Raw genomic sequence first — 22,726 nt, 5'->3', positions numbered from 1 at the left:
TAGATTAAACGACGAGAAATTTTTTTTTTCTTGTAGATCAGATTTCTTATCTATTATTTCAACTGTATATAATTAATTCTGTATGTAATCTTAGATTTACACACCATTGTAATGATAGTATGTGAAGTATGATCACCTACATATGTACCTACCACATTCTTGTGAATAAATGATTGATTGATTGACTGTACTCATATTCCATTTTGATCCCATTTTTAGTTTGTAGATAGTGTTAGAACCGAGAAATGCTTCGTTCCTGTTTCGATTTTATCCTTGGTTTTATCTGCTTTCTGTGTTTACTTGCATCTTGATTGGTTTTCAGTTGTACCGTTTTTTTTTCTGAATGCGGAATTATACGAAGCACCTTCATATAATAAAAATTAGCTAATTAAATATTTGCCTAACCGTTTTAGTCTGTGTTACTTTATTAGTGTCAAACTGTCTTAAAAATCTAAAGATCTTTACAATTTACCGGTTCAAAAGATTAACCCGAGTATCTGAGAAATTATACAGGACATATTTTTCAAGCTTTTACACAATTAACTATCTTAATACTCACTTGTAGCGTAGACTACGTGGAACGGAATGCGTTTGGGCATGTTTAAACAATATAATCACTATCTATTAACATTAAAATCCGAATTAACACACACTTCCATGGCTGGCTTATTGGAACAAAACAAAAACACCGTCAAATCATTACTAAACACATTTCGTTAAACGGACACATTTTACGGAACTATTGCTAATAAAATTACATTTTATGGACAAATAAATACTATTTCTGATCTAAATTATACAGAGGATTGTGATAGAATAATAGTGACTGAGGGAGTGAAGTTGTTGAGAGCCGGCTTACTAAATTAATCAATATTTGCGCGGCTAAATTCATTGGGAGAATTGCCGCGCAGGCCGCAACGACGGCGGCGCCATCTCTTATCGAAGTTGGGAACTAAAAGTTCAAGGTCAAGGGGATACGTGGGACGCCGTCTTTTTTGATAAGGGTGTTTTTAATCAATTGGCATTCACTTAAAAAAGTTTCGTTCAATTTTGTTCATTATTTTTTCCTTTCGTGGAATGGTCATTTGATCCCATATTAGTTCTATTTGATTTCAGTAGCATGTTTTCGTAGTTAAAAATATTATAGATACCGTATGAGCAGTATTGAAAGATATTAAATTTATCTCCTATAACAATACCAAATATAACTGGGCAAAATTTGTTCTGGGGTGAAAACAATTGATAGATAAAGCATTTATTCAGTACAAACAATAACAGACACAAAGAAATTGACAAATAAAAAATAAGTGGGTACACAATACAAATTGCCGCAACATTAAAAACTAAAAAAAGAGTTTTATAACATTACATATTAGATGCTAGTACGGTAGAAGGAACACAAAGAAACAGAGAAAAAAATAAAAATAGGGCGCGGTTCAGTGTGTCTTAAGTTTGCACCGAATGGGAGTCCAGCTCAGCATGTGTTAGGTAGAACACCTGACGCTGGTATTCTGCTGGAGCCCTGCAATGACGTACGGACGTCGAGTAGACTGCGCAGATTATCATCAAGGCGTAATTAGTGCTGTGTGTAGATGAAATTAGGTAGGTGGTAATGAAAAGTGTTTTGTGTGTGTTGTGTTTAAATATTAACTACTTATTATAAGGGTGATTAACAATGTGTAAAAATGTATTGTTATACAAGCATATATATATATATATATATTTCTTCTTTCAGGCCCCTGAGTACAAGAAACCCGGAATTCGGCGATGAAACACCATCAAGGCAGGTACCTGCTATCCCTATATTATGGACGTGTTTGAGATCGTCATACCAAGCTTTTTTTGGGATTCAATTAGGAACTTTCGAAGGTGTGTTCTAAAAGTAGCAAGAGTATTTATATTTCTTATTGGGGGGGGGGGGGATATTGTTCCAGCATTTAGTAGCAGCGTACCTAATAGCGTACATAATTGAAACTCAATGAAGTTTAAATTTCTCACTCAAAGCATTTTCAAATGCCAGATTTTCGCATTAATTCAAGAGAACAATTAAATAGTAAAAGACCAATAACAATATCAATATTTTTAATAAGGAACTCGAAATTACATGATTTTTGGTAAATACATTAGCTTTGGCATAATACTGTGGTTGGGAAGGAATATTATCTTTTCAAATAGGCACGTATATTTTATTAATCTTCTAATATAAAATGGGTCTGAGAATCGGATAACAGGGATACCTTTTTTATTCATACATTTTTTTTTCTCGAGATATTGCTCAGAAATAATTTATAAGACAAAACAACTTTCGCTGAGTCAGCTACTTAGTAACATTTATATAATTGTTGATATAACCAATCACTTATATGCGAAATGATGTCCATACATTTATGTATGTACTATTCCACAATGTCGGGCATTCACTTTCTTATATAAAAGTTCGGCGTCCAGTTATATCGCAGTTGCGTATTCTTTTTGACAGTAATTGTACGGTGCGTTTTGGACTATCCACGAGAGTACACTGCTGACCCTCGTGTGGATGCCAGGGTCGGTCCTGGATGCACAATTCCGCCCGGAACTGATGACGCCCACGCTGAACAGGAGCCCGGTTACGGGGTCCGTGTATAGAGTGGGCCCGCCCGAGTCATCCTGGGGATAGATAGAATAGTTTAGCTAAAGTTCCTTATAACTAGGAATTGTTGTAATAGCAGCCAGTATTGTTCCACACTAGTATTGTTTTAAAAATAAAAATTACTGAGACAAACAAACAAGCTTTTTTTTATAGGACCAAATGATTGTTATATCACTTGTGAAAAACCAACAAAAATTTACATTATTTCTATTGCAGCGTTACTTGAAAAGATCCTTGTAGGTATCCTGTGGTACACGTTTAGTATGTCTTAAATCATTGGAAACATTATTAAAATTACCGCAATAATCCAACTGAAGTTACTACAATTTAAGTTAGATTATTTCTCCTCGATCCCTTCACCACAGTAATGCTGTGAATCGAAAGACCGTGCCGTTGCTTAGTGTGGGTGCTGTCGAATGGGCGAAACTTGGTGCCTTGTCTAATTTGAATAAAAGACGTTTGATTTTGACAGAGTGAGGATCTGCGCAAGATGGCTGTCAGGAGCTGGATGCGAGCAGCCGAAGGTAGATCTCGAAGGCGAGCAATTGGGGATGCCTCTGTCCAGCAGTGGACGAATATGGGTTGATGATGATGATTATGATTTTGAATAGGTACATTTTATGGCTGTATATACCACTTACCTGACAAGCGTCTTTTCCCGGGGTAAGAGTGCACATCTGTCTGTCAGTCAGGGTCCTGACCAAAGAACTGCAAGCACGCTGACTAATGACATCCACATCCACCTTCTGGAGATATGATGACGTCGGACCGCCAGGGTATATAGTACCCCAACCTATTAAACAAAAATATATGATTATACGTCTTGATCAATTGGTCTGCTGAAGAGGTAGTACAGCCAGTACAGGGGAGGTGCTCATGAAAAACTGCATGTGCTTATGACCACACGACTGAAGTGAAACTTACTTAGTGAAAGATACACTTTTATTGCTCATACAAATGAATTCCGTACCCTTGTAAGAGTTTTGAGATTTAATGTCCCCTAACTTCTTTTTTATTCCTTACCTAATAAAGTAACTTTGCTCCCAGTAAGGTCCGAGTCTTGGGAATTGAAAGGCAAGCACACAGCATTGACGCGATCGCTGAAGGCTATAGTTCCAACAACTTCAATCAATGCTACGTCGTAGTCAAAAATATTCCTGAAAACAAAACACGATTTTTCTTTAAGCTTTTACTTTGTCTGCCAAAAAGGTTTAATAAAATAGTTCGTGCCCAAACGGTAAAAACGGGACGTTATTTCTTATTATTAAACCTCCGCTGGACTGAGAAATAGAAAGGGAAGAGGAAAGTCTTTGCTGGGACCACACGGGCATATTCTAATAATAACGACGATGTACTTAAATATAAAAATAATAAATTGATTTGGTTTGATCCCCTGTGCATACTTACTCATTGTACAGTGGATGTATGATAAATCTTTGCACCCGATAAACAGCGGTGGCTGGGGAGTCACCTGAAAACAATTTAAGTCTGTGTTAGGTATGGGGATATTCAAACTGAAATTGCAAGCCTCTACGGACCGCTGCTCTTGCAGTTTCTAACGTGTTCATAACTCAAAATATATATTTTAACAGATTATTGTCCTGACCACCAGTCTTACTACGAGATATCGTGGTGCCCAGGTAACTCGGTTGACTAGGTCAGATAGAAAAAACTACATCCGGTAAAACTGGAAGACGACCCCAACATAGTTGGAAAAATACTAAAATGAGATTAAGAACTTCGAATTAATCATACTTAGTAAAAATACTTAGTTTGCTTCTTACCGACTTGCACATTATGCTCCCCAACCACGATGGCCGTGCGGGCCACATTGCGTCCCACCACGCAATGAGCTGCAGACATGACGAACCTATTCGTGATGATCACAGCCCCGCATTTGATCTGACTGATGTCAACGTCGATGACTCCTGCCATCATTGGGTATTCGTTAATGCCTGTTTCTTGACCACCAACGATACGGTTCTGGAAATTATTAACGATTTAATAATAGAATTTTAGACTTAGAATTGATACTATTTGAATTTTCAATGATTTTTTATTTAATGACTACCGCTCTAAAGTATTTAAGTTTTTTTTAAGAAACGACTCCCGCAGTTTTTAATTTGATCCTCGTGTTGCGGGGATTTAGCAAACTTACAAATCACAATACATGCTTGTCCTACATTGCGGTTGACGTTGAGGTTCCACGCCAAATCCATAATGGGTTTGGCGTGGTGACCTCAACCACTCTGCATTCACAAAAGTACACATCACATGCACAAAGAGACCCAGTTTCAGATGTTTATCCCTAAGGGGATTGAACCCGTGACACATCTCACACAATGGGGTATTATATTTATTTATTACAAATATTTAGTACGGATTGAAAATCATGTGGTAAGGAAGGCGTTAAGCATGGATGTGGATGGATATAGGGGAAGAGGACGACCAAAGAAAGATGGATGGATTGTGTGAAAGACGATATGGCTGTAAAGAGTGTTTCTTGTGAGATGACGGCCGATAGGAAGGTATGGAAGAAGATGACATGTTGCGCCGACCCCAAATAAAATAATTGGAATAAGGGCAGGGGAATGATGATGATGATGATGAAATATTTAGTACAGCATTGGAAAAAGGCTATCCGTGTATTTAGTATTTAATTTACCTGTCTTCTGACACCGCAAGTGCAACCAGAAGCAGGGCCCGCGGGTTGTGCCGTCAGCTCACAATAGAACCTACCGCCAGGACTATTACGACTGGTTATTAAACCTGGAAAAAGATGAATACAATCAATGATACATTTAAAAATACAAGTTGGTAAGTTCATACTATGAGGCTGATTCGTATTTAAATGAAACAGCGATTTACTCAGTATTCAACGGGACCACTCGAACTTCAGTCTTTGATTGTAAAATAGTTTGCGCAAAATTACCCCACAATTGCAAATTATTATCCAGCTTTATGTTTCCTTAATGTCTCATCCTGATCTTGATTACTTACCTACAGACAATCTTTGACCCGTAGAGACGGCGTTTATTGCCCTCAGACCGCAATACGGGTCGGCTGCAGCGAGTATAGGGTCACCACTGCGGGAGACCAGCAGGCGATCTATGGTGCATGTTTGTGTCTAGAAAATATATCAAATAATAATAAGTAGTCTAAAAATTGTAGGTGTACACATTTTCGGTTCTATATCTAAAGATCATGTATTGCTATGGCTTATGTTATTTCATCAACGTTAGAAGGTGCAATACACTATGTATGCATTACCCAGTTTTCTCAACCTCAAAATCATTTTCAATTCATCAAAATCACAATCAAGAAATGTATGGAGATATGAGGTGAGTTGTCGATGACAGTTTCAGAATCACGTGACGAAATGCCACATATATATTTGAGCGTAAATTATTGTCCTTATTTGTTTGAAAAAAAAAAATGAAAAACTTACATTCTCACGAGGGATCGAGATTTGAGGACAATTGAGTCTACAGTTGTACCCTGTTGGGCAGACGGCGATCCACCGGCATTGTATGCCCGGCAAGTAGTTATTGGGATACCCTGGACTATAGATGTAGTATGTGTAGCCTACTTCTACCTGTTAATAAAATAAATCATTCGATGGAAAAATGTTAACCTCAGAAAGGACTTGACGTTAAACTACGGAGGTCACTGACCACGAGTTCAAATTTGTCCATTGTATTGTATCACGGCTTATGGCGAGCGTCAGAGTCCTGTCTTAAGTTTTTATTTTTTTGCAGTATTTTTTGTATTTAATTACATACATACATTATCCTTTTTGCAGCGTTTTCGTAAATTGAAAAAGTAGTTTTTTTTAATATTGTTATCGGAAAATTAAACAATTCATTTCACAACTACTAATTAACAAAAATATTGAATGCTGAAAACATTGTTAACAAATCGCATTCGTCCCAACAGACATTGTAATTGTAGTTAAGCAATAGAAATGGCTCTCGGGACAAGGGAAATATTTGACTCTCTTTAATAATTACTTACATTTTGATAAAAATCGCAGTTTGCATCTTGAGCAGCTGAGTAGTTTATCAGCCACAATATAAGAAACACCCCGAATATCTGACTCATATCTGAAAGAAAAATACTAAAATAACACACCTTGACGTGACGGTGAGGCACTCACAATTACTTTTTTACTTGGAAAATAAAACTGTCACAAGAAATACGTGAAAAGTAGGAATGGGGAAAGTTTAGGCAATTTGTCCACAATTACCCCTAAACCCTATACAAAATCCTTACACCTTTCGGGAACTACTTTCATTAAATTGCTACCCAAAATAGTATCTAAATATATTGATATAAGTTAAAACACTTTACCTAATAAATAGATTATTGTAGAGTAAGTAACATAAGCGACTTCTGAACTCAATCGGCTCGTGTAACACACTAATTATTATCACAATGATCAAAACATCGAATTAACATAATAATTGTCTACTGTAACACTTGAACAAATCATATTGATACTGCTCGCGTCATGAATTTCATGTGATCTACGATCTTACATATTATGTTTACAAGTTTTGTTCACTTGGGGTAATAACAGCCATCGTTCGCTTAAATACAATAACGTAATTTATTCCCCTTTGAATTCAGAAGTCAGTTTGCGGTACTTACAAGTGTCATAACATATATGTATAACTTTGTATTGAAATCTTATTCTGGATTGGAATGTGATCCTGTCCTGAGAAGTCTTGGCGGACTTAACCGACTTAAAACGGAGGAGTTCTTAAGTCGGTCGGTACCTATATTTTTCATGTCTTTGTCTTTTTGACGTTATGCTTTACTACGTTCTGCCTTACTGATTGACAAACTATAAAATACTTTTTCAGAAAATGACCGCAATGATTGGTGGGCCAAAAAGATCAAAAACCAATTTAATGAACGTGTCACGATGACATGAACAAATTCAAACTAATGGTCAGTGACCCCAGTAAGTGAATTGCTAAAGCGACTGGCCTCTAAATTAAGAGAACTCGGATTCGAATCCTGTCTTAGGTTTTAATTTTTTAAACTTGATATCGAATTTAATTGAATAAGTAATATCATTTTCTATGCTATTTACTTCTCTGGACAAGAGAGACCAGCATCTACTTTATATTGGGAAATTTGCTTTCAATAGTTTCGATTTTAACGACGGTTTTATAAAATTTACCTATTGTAAAACACAGTCTTGTAGTTCCACAGCAAATTGAAGACCGGTATATTTGAATTGCTCACCGCACTGGACTGCAAATGTCTACATTCGTCACCACACTTTAAATTTGATTAGAAGATTATCATTTCCGATACTATATCTATACATTAAATGAAAACTTGATAATCTATGCGAATATCCCTTGATAAAGATATTGTTTACAAATAAGGCAAGATTGATATCAGGTAGCTAATTCGAATTAAGTAGTTCTTTTAATGCTACCTAGATTGGGTTGGCCTGGCAAGTAGGGTAATATTAGAATGTAGTTATAATACGTAGGAAAATATAAAAAAATCACCGCATACTTATTGAAATTCTCTTAAATAGTAAATAGCCGCCCATGAGCAAGTCAGGGTCGGAGCACCAATTTTGTATTTATTTGTGGAAAAGCGGGAACACAAAAACATCGTCAGTTCCATTGTCTTACTATCACGGTTCATGAGATACAGCTTCTTAAAAGACGGTAATATTATTATTAACAATAGGGTCCATTTTACCTTTTGGCTACTGATCCCCAATAAGTAAACGACCCTTTCCTCTATGATAAAATCTTATCCCAAAAACAATCTACATTGAATGACTTTGTGATAAATCTAGGTATTATTTAATTAAGGAAAATTTTACTTTTATCTGATAAAGTTGTTTGTTTCTCAATCGTCGCTAACTACAAAAGAACTATATAAGTGCAGACTTCTTAACGAACACTGTCGTCTCGACTAAGCAAAAAAATATATCGGCCGAATTGGATACCTCCTCTTTTGAAGACAGTTAACAAGAGACTGAGTAAACTTAGAATTTTAGGACTTTTTTGGAGCTGGCCTACCTCCAAAAAAATCAGTAAGAAATTTAATCCTCGTATCTCGGTGGTTTCACAAGTAATATGCACAAAACGCCCAGTCTCGGAAGAAGCATTTGTATTTGCCGACGAACACATGCTTGTCCTATGTGGAGATCGATCTCACGACACGCCACGCACTGTTGTTTTTACGTGGAGAGCTAATAAGATAATCTAGAAATGGTTACCAATCATGTGAAATTGAAACATATTTAAGAACTTAAAAAAAAACGACTTCTGCAGTAAGGAATTTAATCCTTATGTCGCAGGGAGTTTCACAAAGATACAAATCATATGCACAATTACACCCCATACTTAGAACAAATATTCGTGGATCGCAAAAATGCTTGTCCTACGCGGGGATTGAACCCGCGACACAACGCGCACTTGGGTTTGGCATGGTGACGTCAACCACTCGGCTATCCGTGCAGTCAAGACTGAATATGGTGCAAATGTGCAAGGTGCAAAATCATTTCCGTAGTACCAAATCGGTGTTGGACCAAACAAAATCAATCTACAGTAGATTTAACCCTCTACCAAAGATTATAAAACGAAATAATTATGAATTTGTTATTTGATTTCAAATCAAATACATATAAATTGATTTATGCGACAAAATCTACGATTTGCTTATCGGTCGGTACTTTAAATATAATTCAACTTCTGTACGCATTTTCACATTCTTGTTTTCTGTTTGTTCCGTTTTCTGGTCTCATTTTAATATACATCAATAGCTTTTGTTTCTGTCAGCACGTATATATTCTATACAAGTAGTACTATCTATTATTAACTCTACAAAAACCTTAGTAGGTACGTATTATTTTCAACAGACTTCAAAACTTAAAGGAGTGGACTGGACGAACCGATTACACCAACAGCTGTCATTTGGTCCGCTTCATCAAGTTTGGCTTAGTTCTTTTTATTTGAATTCGATTTTGTATGATTTTTGTTGTTAAAAAATAATACTGAATGAACTATTTAATCGTTCCTGAAATTCAAACTTTCAACCCTTACAACAGATATGTCTGACAGTCGCTCAAAATTCATACTTAAAGACAACTCTATTAATAAAAAACATTTCAATCGCTCACTTCATTCGGGAGCTATGATGCTTCATACTGACAAACAGGCAGACACATCAAACGTATAATGGGCTCTTTTGCCCCACTTTGGCTTAACGTCAGGGATTAAAAAATAACAGTTCCGTTCTTTTTCTCTTACCCACGCTTCAGTTAGTAGGTTCAGTAGATACTTGCGTAAATTTAAATGCATCCTCAAGCACGATTTATCTAAGATACTTACTAGGTATCGCACTTAAAAATACAAGCAAAAATCTCAGTATCACTGCACAAAATAAAAACTAAGTACAATTCTAACTGTGGAACTGTGTATGTAACTTCATGGAAAAATAATGTTTTTCGCTTCACACTAAAGATATAAGTATTCCATACGAAGACGTATTTAAAACTGTTGTTAATTTCAATGTTTGTACACGTTTTAATTGTTTATGTGATAGAAATATAAAGTGAAGTGATAACTGGGACACGAGTTATTAACACATGCGAAGGTTTCAGTACTGATAACGGTGTATTTTTCAGCTATTTAAATAATATGGAGGTTTTATGGTGATATGGATTACGAGGGAAATATTCACTTGCATAATTTTGTTGTTGATTTTTGTATTAGGGCTAATTAAAATGTAGTGGCTCACATATCTGAAGTCAATCATGGTCCTAGGGTCCTACATAAAACAGTAAACATAGGTTCTAAGAAATCAATACTCAATTGTTAATGGCATTCCACAATGCAGGCTTAGGTGGTAAACAACTGAAAAAAGTAACTATCATGGACCCTCTTGAGCTCATTGCGTGTGTCGTATCGTATTGAGACGTATCTTGAGGGTAAGTTTGATCGACTGCCGAGGTGAAACGCTTTTGATTTCAACCCACGCCGAAGGCACGCCTTGGGGATATGTACAACTTTCGCCGACAAAAACACCCCAGACCCCTTCAACTGCCTAAGCCAGAGTCACGGGATCACTCGCGCATGCTCTGCGAGATTCTGGTTGTAAAGGTACCTACCGGAACCTATCAAATACTTCTCTGTCTTCCGCTCCCAACAGTCGAAAAGTCTGTTTCTATACCTCTGACTGATTTCAAATTCCAGAACAACAAATACCTACAAAACGGGAATTTTAAAAATAGTGTTGAACAAAACATTCTCATGTTGACACAGTTTAACAACAAGCATCTCGAGTAATTAATTCAGTTGGTACTTTATCTCAAAACCTTGTAGATAAACAAAATAAATAATGCTCCTTCATTTGACTAACCACTATTGTTTTTTTCTTGTTTTTTGATGGTGACCCAAATTTTGAAACCTTGATACACAATTCATTTATATTGAGAGATCTTCATTTTCAATCGACAGTAAAGAGTGAGAATTTCCTCCTTTTTTGAAGTCGGTTAGTTAGTCTGCATTATTTTTGTTTTTATATTTGTTAGCAGTATACATAGTACTTTGGACTGGATGAACCGAATTTGTAAATTATTTTTTCATCAAAAGGGGTGTGTAGTTCTTAGCAGATGACATCAGGGAGCGGCGGGGTGTGTCCCATGATGGACACACCTCCAAGGTGTGCTCCGCTGTGTCCACCGCGGATTCGCAGTGGTGACACTGCTGAGTCTCCTCCCTCCCAATCCGGTGCAGGTACGATCCGAAACAACCATGCCCGGACAGCACCTGCACCAGGGAGAGTCCTCGCGTTCTATCGGGTCGGGGCGCTGGATGAGCGCCCTCTGCCCCGCCGTCCAGTCGTAGACCCTGACGAGCACCCAAGCCTCGAGGTCTCAAGGAGGGGTTCCCGCTAGAGCGCACGCCGCCGCGAAACCCACTGTGCGATAAGCCCTCGCGACCCGCTGTGCAATGGCCTTTTGTGGCCCGCGGATGGCAGCAGCGTTCACCCGTCTGCACAGTGAGTCCGCCCAGATGAGGGCCCCGTATAGGGCCATACTTTTGAGTATGCCGGCGTATGGACGTCGGCATTTATCGCCAGGCCGATGTTCGGGAGATACCAAGTACTTACCATCGGACACCAAGTACTTACCATCCGACACCAAGTACTTACCATCGGACACCAAGTACTTACCATCGGACAACAAGTACTTACCATCGGACACCAAGTACTTACAATCCGACACCAAGTACTTACCATCGGACACCAAGTACTTACCATCGGACATCAAGTACTTACCATCGTACACCAAGTACTTACGTTGCCTCGTGTACGACCAGTCATCACGAATTTGCAAAAACAAAAAAGAAACACTTGTATTTGTTTTACTAAGTTTACATTTAATTCGATAAATCATACAAATATTAATAACATATTTTCAATGAGTTACATAACACCATGTATAAAATACAATATAATAATATATTGTAGAATTGTTTGTTGTAAAACTATATGTTTATAGGAACAATATTGTTCGAAAAATGTGGGTGAAGATTAGCTATTATATTTACCAAAACTCGAAATTAATTACTATAGCTACATGAGTTTTTGTATAACAATGTTAAGTTAAAATATATTTATTTAGATATAATTCTTAATTTTTATTTTATGTTACAAACCTTGTTTAACAATTTCATTCTACACTTGCGTTGCATTTGCGTTAAAGTTATGGTTAATTTTAAGGCTTTGCTGGTTCACATAGTCTCCGCTTTACTGGTTTCGTTTATCGGATAAGTATTATAATTTCTATTTAATCTAATACTAATATTCTGTTGTCTATCCGTCCGTATGTCAGCAGGCTGTATCTCATAAGCCGTGATAGTTTAGAGTAAACATTTTGACGTATTTATTCAAACTTTTAAAATACGAAGTTAAACGACGGTTCACAAGGTCATCAAATTCTTAGGTGAATTGTTTTGTTTTGCATTTGTTTCTCATTAGCCTATTTTAGACCTCATTTTTTGTAAATTGATTACAGACACATTATTCTGCAGACACGTAATTCTTATTCCGAATTTGATAAAACACCAGTATATTGGAGACCATATTATTAAGTGAACAGGCCTAATATAAATTATCTCTCATATATTACTATAATATTTTTCTAATAATATTTAATATAATAAATTTGTTTAATAGACGAGTTTTGACTAGACTACAAAAAGTCTTTATTTAAAAATCCTTCTTCAAACTTTACTCGTCTACTTTAATAGCAATGTTTAACATTAAGAAGTTAATTAACTAATAATATATTTAAAGCCAAATGGCAGTTTAGGATTTCTTTAATACTAATTTAAGAATGAGGTTCTAAACTAAGGTTCGTATCGTTTCCAATCTATACTAATATATAAAGCTGAAGAGTTTGTTTGTTTGTTTGAACGCGCTAATCTCAGGAACTACTGGTCCAAATTGAAAAAAATCTTTTTGTGTTGAATAGACCATTCATCGAGGAAGGCTTTAGGCTATATACCACCACGCTGCGACTAATAGGAGCGAAGATACAATGGAAAATGTGAAAAAACCAGGGCAGGTCTAAATCATAACTTATATTTTCTACCCACGGGGACAAAGTCGCGGGCAACAGCTAGTTTATACTAAATCTTAAAGCAAATAAATCTTGAACTACTCTCTTCTCACTCTCTCTTTACTTCTTCTGCTCTGTTCTCCTTATTCAAATAAAAGAAGCAATTGGAAGATTACTGCTGAAAAGGAAATTCTTAGTTTCGCATGGCTCGGATAGTTGTAATTGGTGTGAAGGGTCTAGTTTCTCCACGCCTCACTTTGTCTTCCTCTTCTCCTTGTCCTGAGAGTAGCCGGCATGTCCGGGCACCAGCTTGGCAGGCCTGGCCTCTCGCTCAAGGTTGGGAGACCTGTCCGGGGAGGAGTCTGAGATGATGCCTTGCAGACGATGCGTGTTGGTCTGACTAAGTCTGTAGATGAGAGTGGATAAAGAGTTATAGTTTTAAAACATCGTACACTAGATGAAACGAATGGTTTTCCAGTATTTTCTGTGCTCGCATAATATTTAAAAACATACAACCGACTTAAAATAAAAAACTAAGGTGCCAAACTTGATGAAAATATGGAATAAAATGACAGCTTTTTTACAAAAAATAAAAAAAGAATTAACAAAATCGGCTCATCCAATCTGATATTCTGAGGTACCAAAAATAAAACAAAAAACAAACGAATTGAGAAGTGAATTGAAATAAAATTTGTCAACATCGGGATTTGCCAATGTAGATCAAAAATTTTTCATAGAGATTTTGTGGGAAAACAACCTTACCAAAATTGCCTAGCCTTAATAAGGCATTTAACTAAGTCCTTGAATACTATCAAGCCTAATTAAAGTCCAGTCCTCACCTAACTTCTTCAACATCAGCCACCTTATCTATGAGGCTACGTATGATAGCCTCCTTGTGTTCCAAGGCGAGTGACGCCCGTTCTAATTCCCGGCGGTACTCGGCATGCGCGTGCGCAGCCCTACGCTCCTGCTCCACGATGCGACGTTCAAGTTCTTCTAGGGATGTGTAGGCACGGGATTTTACTGCCTGGGAAGTGTAATGGTTTTTTTATTGTATTGTCTAGTTAATTGTAAAAAATTAGAGAGAAAAGAAGAGGATAAGAAGTTGACGTGCCAGTATAGAATTGAAAGAAAGAAATACATGTTTTTGAGAGACTTCCAATTTACGAAAACTCAATGGATTGGGTAGTTAAAGGTGTTCGGGATTTTAGTTGGCGAGTGTTATGCATACTTTTGCCCTCTGCTTGGGGTGAAGACATCAGCGTTCGTCTATTAAATATTGAATTAGTTTAACTTAAAATAAAGATTCTGCGTGCAACTGGCGTTAGCTTGAGAAAAACAAATAAAGTGGCGTAACGCGTTACCTTACGCATCAAAGAAAAAGGTGTCTTCGCCAATCAGTGTAACAAGTAAAGAACATTATATGCAACTTGATTACATTATAATTAACTATTTGAGTTTGAAATATGGAGAGTTCATATGAAAGTTTTATATATAAAAAAAAAAAACAATTTTTATTTTTCGCAATAGGTATTTAAAAAGTTACATCTATCAAAATTTATAATTATCTTTTGCATCCAGTACCGAAGACGCGCCGACAACTCCGGTTTTTTTTTTTTAAATCCTGATTCACGTCTTGCCTGTTACCTTGATCTCATGTTTGATCTTGTCGAGCGCGGCCATGGCCTGCCGCAGCGGCTCGCCGGCGTGTCGTGCGCGGCGCGCGCTGCTGCGGGCGCGCGACACGCGGCTCGTGGCGGAGCGCAGGCGGTGACGGAATATCACCGCGGCCTTGCGGTACAGTCTGGGTACATGACGAGATAGTTATTTGTGTAACTATAGATTTGTAAATAGCTTAGTATCCATTAATATTCCTCTTCCTTCTTCCATCCTGTCCTTACTTCATTCTAATAACTTTCATGTATATAAATGCATAGCGTCATTCATTTCTTCGAATACTATAAAATTGAAATTTATTTTTTTCTAATTTGTCATTAGAAATTTATCGTTCTTTTATATATAGTTTCCCTACCTTTTGTAAATGTTGTCATTGGCCAAACTAACCGTAAAGAGCCAGAAAAAAACTATAGAGGATGATGCCTGAGTATAACGAGTAAAATTGTTCGAAGTCAGACTGATAGATAATAAAAAAATAGTCAAGATTTATTGTCTTTTGCTAAACAATAAAAATTACAAACCTAGACAGCTTTAAAGTTTCGGATCAGAAAATAGTGAAGTAAATACTTGTTCCATTCACTGTAATTTGATCAATTTATGTTTGCGAGACAAAAGAAGAATAGATTTTCATTTTTATTCACTAAACTCGTTTTGACGGACATTGAAAAAAAACTGACCTTAGTCCAACTGTTCCAAATTTATTTTAAGTGACCACAACCTCCATAATAAAAAATAACGATGTATAAGGATCGTAATTTACTATAGAATAATTATATTCTGCAGAAATTAAAATTGCGTACAATAAAGAATGTTCTATTCAAACCTGACATTCTTCAAAGCCTTATCCAGTTCCTCCTTCATAGCTTCGTTCTCCTGGCTGGCCTTGCTGCACTTCTCCTCCAGAACCTTCAGCTGTTCCTGCAGCTTGGTGACCTGTTCCCCTTTGCGATCAGTTTCCATGCCGTATTGGTGTTTTAGTTCTTCTAGTAACCTAGGAAGTACTATACAATTAAAATATGATGACATATGACAGATGGCCCACGTTAAACCGTACGTAAACCCCCTGCAAAAGCTAATAAAACAAGTTGTAATTGCTTAATCCATCAGTGTGGATGTTAATATTCTCACGGTAAATAATGTGGTAACATCTAATTATTAAAATTAGCTAGATCATTTCCTTGTTGTAAGCCATGTGGTCTGAAATTAAACTACTTTTACGGATTTTATCGCGGTTTAATTTTTGATTTTAGTTCCCGACGTTTCGACACCTTTGCAGGTATCATGGTCACGGGCAGACTCAGAGTCCTAAAATCCGTAAAAGTAGTTTCATTTCAATGTCTAACATTCGCGTAAACCTAAGAAACCACCATGTGGTCTGAACTCAAATGAAGAATACCATTGCACATAAGCGCGACACGAAAATCTCTACTATTTTTGCCTGCTGTGTGTGCTTAAACTATTTAATAAATAGATGAATAAGAAGACTTTGTCCTAGTCCAAGATGCCATCCGCCTAATTGACTATCGGGATGGAGCACGATGAATTATGAGCTAACGAGGCAATTTGAGGGCATGATTGAGTACTCCAGTGTTGTGGTCAAAATATTATTATTATTACCGTTTACAGTGATCAAGCCGTCGTTCATGCATATCGGCGGGCACAGTCCGCGCGCGCAGGGCGTCCAGCTGCGCGAGCTTGTTCTCCGCTATCTCGAGAGAGTTCTTCACGGTGAAGTACTCGCGGTGGACCGTCTCGTAGTCACGCATCATGGCTGCCACTGGGGTAAGTTATTTTAGATATGAGTTTACTGTTTACAATGTTGGAGTTAAAGCTGGAGTTAGAGGAAATTAGTAGTCTAGTTTATTTCCCTTTATTTCTGCCTTGGAAAATGTAAACATTGTTGTAGTTAGTAATAGTTTTGTATACCGAAGTGTAAAAATAAATCCTTAAAAAATCTTCTACATTATCATAAAACCACTCACTTTTATCTTCATACAGTTCATAAACCTCCTTCAACTTGGACTCCGCCCTTTCAGCCCTCTCCACTAGCGTCGCCTTTTCTATATCTGCCGTCTCTTTCTCGATCACGACCTTTTTATAGCTCTGTCTCAGTCCCACGAGCTCATCTTCCAGAATCTTCACTTTGTCCGTCAAAGTTTTGTTCTCGGAGACAATTTCTTTAGACTTTTTGTTCATGTTTTCAAATTGCTTTTCGTAATCGAGAATAAGGTTGTCTTTCTCGAGAAGGTTTTCTTGATATGCGTCGAAAAGGGGAGCTGTGAATTTATAATCATTATTAGATTATTTAAAGCCGTAGTCTACAAAGATCCTTTGCTAAGTGACGTTCTGAAATATGTATGTATTGGTCTCCACATTTTACTTAACAATGACCATGATAACATATAAATGTACATTAAAGCGACTTTTACGATGCGCCGGTCTTGTTTATTTTATCTAGCCCACTGTGCCCTAATTCTGAGTAAAGACCTCCCACAAATCTTCCCACGATTCTCTACGCTGGGCTACATAGAACCAACTCACGCGGTAACTATTTAGATCGTCCCACCAATTGTGTGGTGAAGGTCCCACCCAATCCTGCTGGCGTGACCCACCCAATCCCATTTTAGCCTTTTTGTTTTGGTAAGGCGGGGCAATGATCATGGATACCCACTCCCTCGAGGGAGGAAATGGGTAGTGTCAGACTCTTACTGACTAAACCTGAACGGCCGTGCTAGGTCATTCGCGTTTTTGTATCGGTGTCTGGCAATGCGTTGCCATCCTTCATACAAATCCCAATTTAGCCTGGCAGCCTTTTTGCCAGCATCTATAATCCTGTACTATTGGAACACAGCCTGCTGTTCGAAACTCAGTCTGGTAGTTTAACACCAAGCATGCTTGTTTAATTCCATGTGTATGCAAATCTTTTTGAACATCACTTAGCTAAATCTATCTAATATATAAAATGCCCGTGTCACGATGTTAGTTACCGTACTCCTATTACCGTACTCATATTCAGTAGGTCTGAGAATAGAACAACATCTATTTTTCATACCCCTAAGTGATAAGGGTTGAACATTAAAAAAATATTTTATTTTTTAGACGAAATTGTTTTTATTTTTTTTATAATGTGGCATTGAAAATACATAACTACAACAAAAAAAAAATCGGTTAAACAACGTTTGCTGGGTCAGCTAGTATCATTATATAAAGAGGTTACGTACCTACGGCTTGAGCGCTGAGCAAGCCAGACAGGTCGACAGTCCTGCCAGTATGGGGTGTGTCGTCATGACCGTACTTGGAGTGAGCCTCATCCGGAATGGTCTCTGAAAATGAGAGTGCTGTTCCTGAGGCCCTGACAGCGATACCGGAGGTCATGGGTTCGATTCCCACCCAGAACAAATGTTTGTGAGATGAACCCGATCATTTGTTTTGTATCTAGGTGCAACTCATCAAAAATTTGTATGTATTCAGAAATATACACGGTGATTTTTTTGGGCGGCCCCTCACTATTGTTACAAGGCTCGGACCGCGCTCGGACTGCGCTCGCAACAGAGCTGTGTTTCTAAAAAACTACGAATTGCATCATAATATTGAATAAAAATTGCATTTTAAAATTTATTCAAATCTCATAAATACCTATTTTTTTTATCATGAACGTGTTCTAGTCATTGGATACATGAACTGGGCTGCTTTTGTAAGACGACTAAAAAATCACGGTGTATAATTATGCATGTTTATCAGTTGTCTGGTACTCATAATACAAGCTTTGCTTAATTTGAGACTAGGTTGAGCTGTGTAAAAGTTATGGAACAAAGTTATTATTAATAAATTAATTGTGATTTTATTTATCTCTATTACTTACTTATTTTAACTTGTCTCATAACTATTAATTTTCTTTTCAAGATGAATTCTACTTTAGTTTATAAGTAATCTATATGTGCATACCTTTATAACCCATACTGTTAGTGATGAGCGAGTCCAGGGTCTCCAGCTTGTCTCCAGACTTGAACACGTCGCCTTTGTCTGCCGCCATCGACTGCATGTTGCTGCGCAGTCGCTCTTGGTAACGAGAGAGCTGGACGTTTAGCCTGAAACGGATCGTTATATTAGCAATTACTCATTTAAAAAACCGCTAATACAAGTAGTACATATAGGACCAGCATCCAGATATCTTGTATGTAAAATGAAACGTCTTGACAGATTTTTATGATGTTTTATATACATTTTGCCTTTATATTACTAGGGAAATTTACTAGAAATAAATTTTAGGGCAAAGCAATGTGCGCTGGGTCAGCTAGTAATACATAAAAAGTAACTATTTTTTACTACAGGCCTGTTTGAATGTCACATTTCGGCATACAAATTCCCATTCAAAGAACGAGAGAGCATTAATCACTACAACTGCAAACTTGAAGGTTTATGATTGCAGCTTCAAATATCTTATCTGCAGTCCGAATGGACTGTAGCTGTTTTTAGTACCTAAACAAGTGCTAAAAAAGGTTTAAAGATCTTAGACTTATTATTTCTGAAAACTCAGTATAAACAAAAAACAACTCTAAAACTAAAGCAATACAACTCTAAATATTACCTGTAGAGTACATCTTTGAGCGCCTGCATATCTTTCTGTAGCCGCGAGTTGTGTTCCCGCGCTTGAGTCAGTATGATCTGTCGACTGCTGCAACTCATGCAGACCTCTACTAGTGGAATCGCTGTTGATGGCTCGTGGTCTGCAAGACAAGAATACGGGAATTAAAGTGTATATAATATGGAAACAAATGTTGTTGAACTGATGTGCGAAAGTTGTCCAATAGATGGCGTTAGTAGTCACATATTACCAAAAAATACAAATTTATTGCTACTTATAAATACAGTCCACAGGGAAAAGACCCAAAAAAAGAATAAAGGATTAAAGAGTAATTTAATAGATAAGACTACTCCTTATACCATAAAGAGTTCTGCCTATAATTTTCATTTTATTATACGTTTTATTTTAAGCATAGCCAATACTTATAACAAAATTGTTATAGAACTGAAACACCTAATATCTCCACTTGATTCAGTGGAGATATTAATTTAAAGAAAATACTCATTAGCAAATTACCTCTATCAGGAAGTTCATACTGCTTAACCTTCTCCTGAAGTTCTTTATTCTTCACTTCTAACTCTCTATTCCTCTCCCTCTCTTCTCTAATCACCTTCTTACACTCTTCTGCGTATTTGACAAGAGTTTCGTATTGACTCCTCAAGTGATCATTGTCTTCAGCAAAGAGTTTATTGTATTCTAATACTGATTTTAATTTCTCCTTCAGTTTGGTAATTTGAGAGTCTTTTTCAGTTAGCTGTGGAATATAGCATTTGCTGTTAAGCTATTTTTTTAATAGTATTAATTACTTTGAGTGTTTGTGCAGTAGCATTCACATAAAATATCACATAATAGCATTGTTTATACTTGTTAAAAAACAATTTAATTTAATCTTCCATTTTCTTTCTTCAATACTATTTTCATCATCAATGTTCTTCTATTTTAGAAGCTAAGTAGTTTTAATGATGTATTTCAGAAACATAGCAAGTGCATTTATTTCCAAACTGTTATTTTTTATTTCAAAATACATCTTTAAGTCCTAATATGATTTTCTTTTGTGTTTCTTCTCTCACAGCAAAAACACTTAGGAAGCGGTGATGGGTGGGCGAAACTGGGTGTAAACCAATGTAACCTGACTTTCAAAAAGTGCTACATAGTAGCCTAATTTGAATAAATGAATTTTGATTTTGATTTTGTTACATAGCAAGATAACTTGTAATAAAGAATAGATATTTTAGTACAAAACTATACTCAAATCACATATTATTTTATTATTTACACATTTTTGTTACCTGTACAACATTTTCTTCACATCTATCCATAAGTGAAGTGATCAGCTGTTCATATTTCTTTGTGAGTTTCTTTTTCTGTTCTTTGAGAAGTGACTTTCCCTCTTTGGAAGTCCTGGGAGATGACACAGCTATGCCCTGGGTGGTTCTTTTTCTAGGTGGTTTTGCTGGTTTCTCACCTGCAATCAATTTTGAAGTCATGTTGCAATTAAATGCTGAAATCATCATAAGTCATTGTGATCTTTATTGGTAACTAGCTTTTCGCCCGCGTCGAGGTCGGTTATATCCCGTTTCTAAGAGGACTCTTCAAAAGTCCAGGCTAAATACTAACCTATGTTCTTTCTCAAGGTCAATTCTATCTCTGTACCAAATTTCATTAAAATCAGTTCAGTGGTTTAGACATGAAAGACAGAGTTACTTTCGCATTTATAATATTAGTAGGGATGAGAGATATTCTTGCCCATAACTCTAGGCTAGAAACAGCTAGGCCGATGATGAACTATAAAATCAGCTTCAATTGAGATTGTAGCACTTTTTTTCCATCTTGCCCCTTACACTGTTTCGATTGTCCTGTCACTGGATCACTAAACATTGTAAAACATTTATGGTGGCTAATATGATGGTCGAGTTTCATGTAAATTTCAAGACTAACTGTCATTTAAATTATATAATATTATTATAAACAGTTATTAAGCATACCAATAACATCTCTAGGATCTTCATACATAGGATTATCATCAACATAACCCTTGCTTTCCTCCATTCTTGACTCCGTTCTCCGAGCCACCATGTCCAGTATATCCTGCCGCATACTAGCTCTTCGTAATGGTGTGGATATATCAAAGAGTTTGTGCTTCTGTGTGAAATTGCCTGATAATGTAAGTTTCTGTGGCGATAAATTCGCTGAGCATTTTCTTGAGACTCTACCGTAATCTTTTTTCTGGAATATATATAACAAGAAGACATACACATGTTGCAAAATAATTTTTGTCTATTACGGTATGCTGTAAGTTTTAGTGGATTCATATAAATATTGTTTTTTATTAACATTTCAGTTACAAACAGAAGAGATACCTTTGTAATATTTTCATCCATTGTCAACTTATTTGTCGGAAATCTTTACTTTCGGCCATTTCAATAACTTTTATAAACTATAACTCACAAAATCTTTTTTATTTTGATGAAAGACTGATAACCTAAGCTGGTGTCCGTGTGAGATCGATCTTTACTTTACTACAAATTGATAAGATGCTACGAAACAAAGACAAGGCACAAAACTAGGTCACTAGTGCGGTTCAATAAAGTTTAACACAAAATACGCCAATTTTTTCACATTTATTGATAAAACTTCGATCATAGTGCCAGCGGTCATTTTTTAAGGGATAATTATGGTTTTCTTATATTAAAGGCCCTATATTTATTTCAATACGCAGTTTTTATAAAATAATGGTATGGCATTAACGTGAAGGCGTATTTTTATCAATTCTTTTGTGAGTTTCATAAATATAAACACCGGCAGTTTGACATTTTTGTTGCCATGGTGATTGCGGTGTGGCCATTAAAAAAGGAAACCAAACAAATTAGAAAAAAAAACAAAACGTTTTCCTACAAAACTATTAATTTAATATTTTTATATTTGAAGTAATATACTTCACATTAGAGCCCAATCTGTTTCAATATACCATAGCGATACATTCAAGTAAATAACTATGGAATGCAAATATTCATAACTATCAGATAGTCAAAGTTAAAATTGCATAAATGTAAAAGTAAGGCGTACATTCCCTTTCTTACGGAACTTTAGAAAACATCATAGGTACTATGTTCTTATTTTGTGAAACATGTTATAAGACTGCCACTCCGTATTAAAGGCTTGTCTTCAATGTCGTCAAATTAAGTAAGTCTATTATTAAATGATGTAACGGCTTACTCACGGGTAAGGACTC

The 22,726-nt window shown here is 36.5% G+C and overlaps 2 protein-coding genes across 3 annotated transcripts; both read right to left on the bottom strand.

Moving 5' to 3' along the window:
- Positions 1-2,128: 2,128 nt before the first annotated feature.
- On the bottom strand, positions 2,129-7,915 carry LOC113494138 (venom serine protease 34-like). Of its 2 annotated transcripts, none has more exons than XM_026872325.1 (10): positions 7,818-7,915; positions 6,644-6,732; positions 6,078-6,224; positions 5,630-5,756; positions 5,295-5,398; positions 4,414-4,612; positions 4,037-4,100; positions 3,653-3,786; positions 3,271-3,422; positions 2,129-2,646 (listed from the first exon to the last, which is right to left on the bottom strand). In XM_026872325.1, the coding sequence occupies exons 2-10, from the start codon at positions 6,728-6,730 to the stop codon at positions 2,449-2,451; spliced, it is 1,212 nt and encodes a 403-aa protein (XP_026728126.1). In that variant the 5' UTR covers positions 6,731-6,732; positions 7,818-7,915; the 3' UTR covers positions 2,129-2,448. The 2 variants fall into 2 exon arrangements, with proteins under 2 accessions (XP_026728126.1, XP_026728127.1); XM_026872326.1 differs by lacking the exon at positions 7,818-7,915 and adding an exon at positions 6,980-7,079.
- A 5,338-nt stretch (positions 7,916-13,253) lies between these two features.
- LOC113494137 (protein Cep89 homolog) lies at positions 13,254-22,364 on the bottom strand. Its single transcript, XM_026872324.1, has 13 exons — positions 21,855-22,364; positions 21,480-21,720; positions 20,784-20,959; positions 20,011-20,248; positions 19,498-19,636; positions 18,855-18,997; positions 18,131-18,232; positions 16,892-17,185; positions 16,527-16,686; positions 15,733-15,900; positions 14,880-15,036; positions 14,072-14,259; positions 13,254-13,638 (listed from the first exon to the last, which is right to left on the bottom strand). The coding sequence occupies exons 1-13, from the start codon at positions 21,873-21,875 to the stop codon at positions 13,485-13,487; spliced, it is 2,181 nt and encodes a 726-aa protein (XP_026728125.1). The 5' UTR covers positions 21,876-22,364; the 3' UTR covers positions 13,254-13,484.
- Between the last annotated feature and the right edge of the window lie 362 nt (positions 22,365-22,726).

Source organism: Trichoplusia ni, chromosome 5 (genome assembly GCF_003590095.1).
Source record: "Trichoplusia ni isolate ovarian cell line Hi5 chromosome 5, tn1, whole genome shotgun sequence".
NCBI classification, from domain to species: domain Eukaryota; kingdom Metazoa; phylum Arthropoda; class Insecta; order Lepidoptera; family Noctuidae; genus Trichoplusia; species Trichoplusia ni.
The sequence above is the reverse complement of the archived record's forward strand: the minus strand, read 5'-3'. Positions and strand labels throughout refer to the sequence as shown.

Excerpts from the sequence above, each read along its gene's own strand:
- LOC113494138 (XM_026872325.1), bottom strand. The coding sequence starts at position 6,730 with ATGAGTCAGATATTCGGGGTGTTTCTTATATTGTGGCTGATAAACTAC. Across the intron at positions 5,757-6,077 it reads TCTCGATCCCTCGTGAGAAT|ACACAAACATGCACCATAGA; the intron begins GTAAGTTTTTCA and ends TATATTTTCTAG. Across the intron at positions 4,101-4,413 it reads GGAGCATAATGTGCAAGTCG|GTGACTCCCCAGCCACCGCT; the intron begins GTAAGAAGCAAA and ends AATTGTTTTCAG.
- LOC113494137 (XM_026872324.1), bottom strand. The coding sequence starts at position 21,875 with ATGGATGAAAATATTACAAAG. Across the intron at positions 18,998-19,497 it reads CTCAAAGATGTACTCTACAG|GCTAAACGTCCAGCTCTCTC; the intron begins GTAATATTTAGA and ends GATCCGTTTCAG. Across the intron at positions 16,687-16,891 it reads TGAACTGTATGAAGATAAAA|TGGCAGCCATGATGCGTGAC; the intron begins GTGAGTGGTTTT and ends AACTTACCCCAG.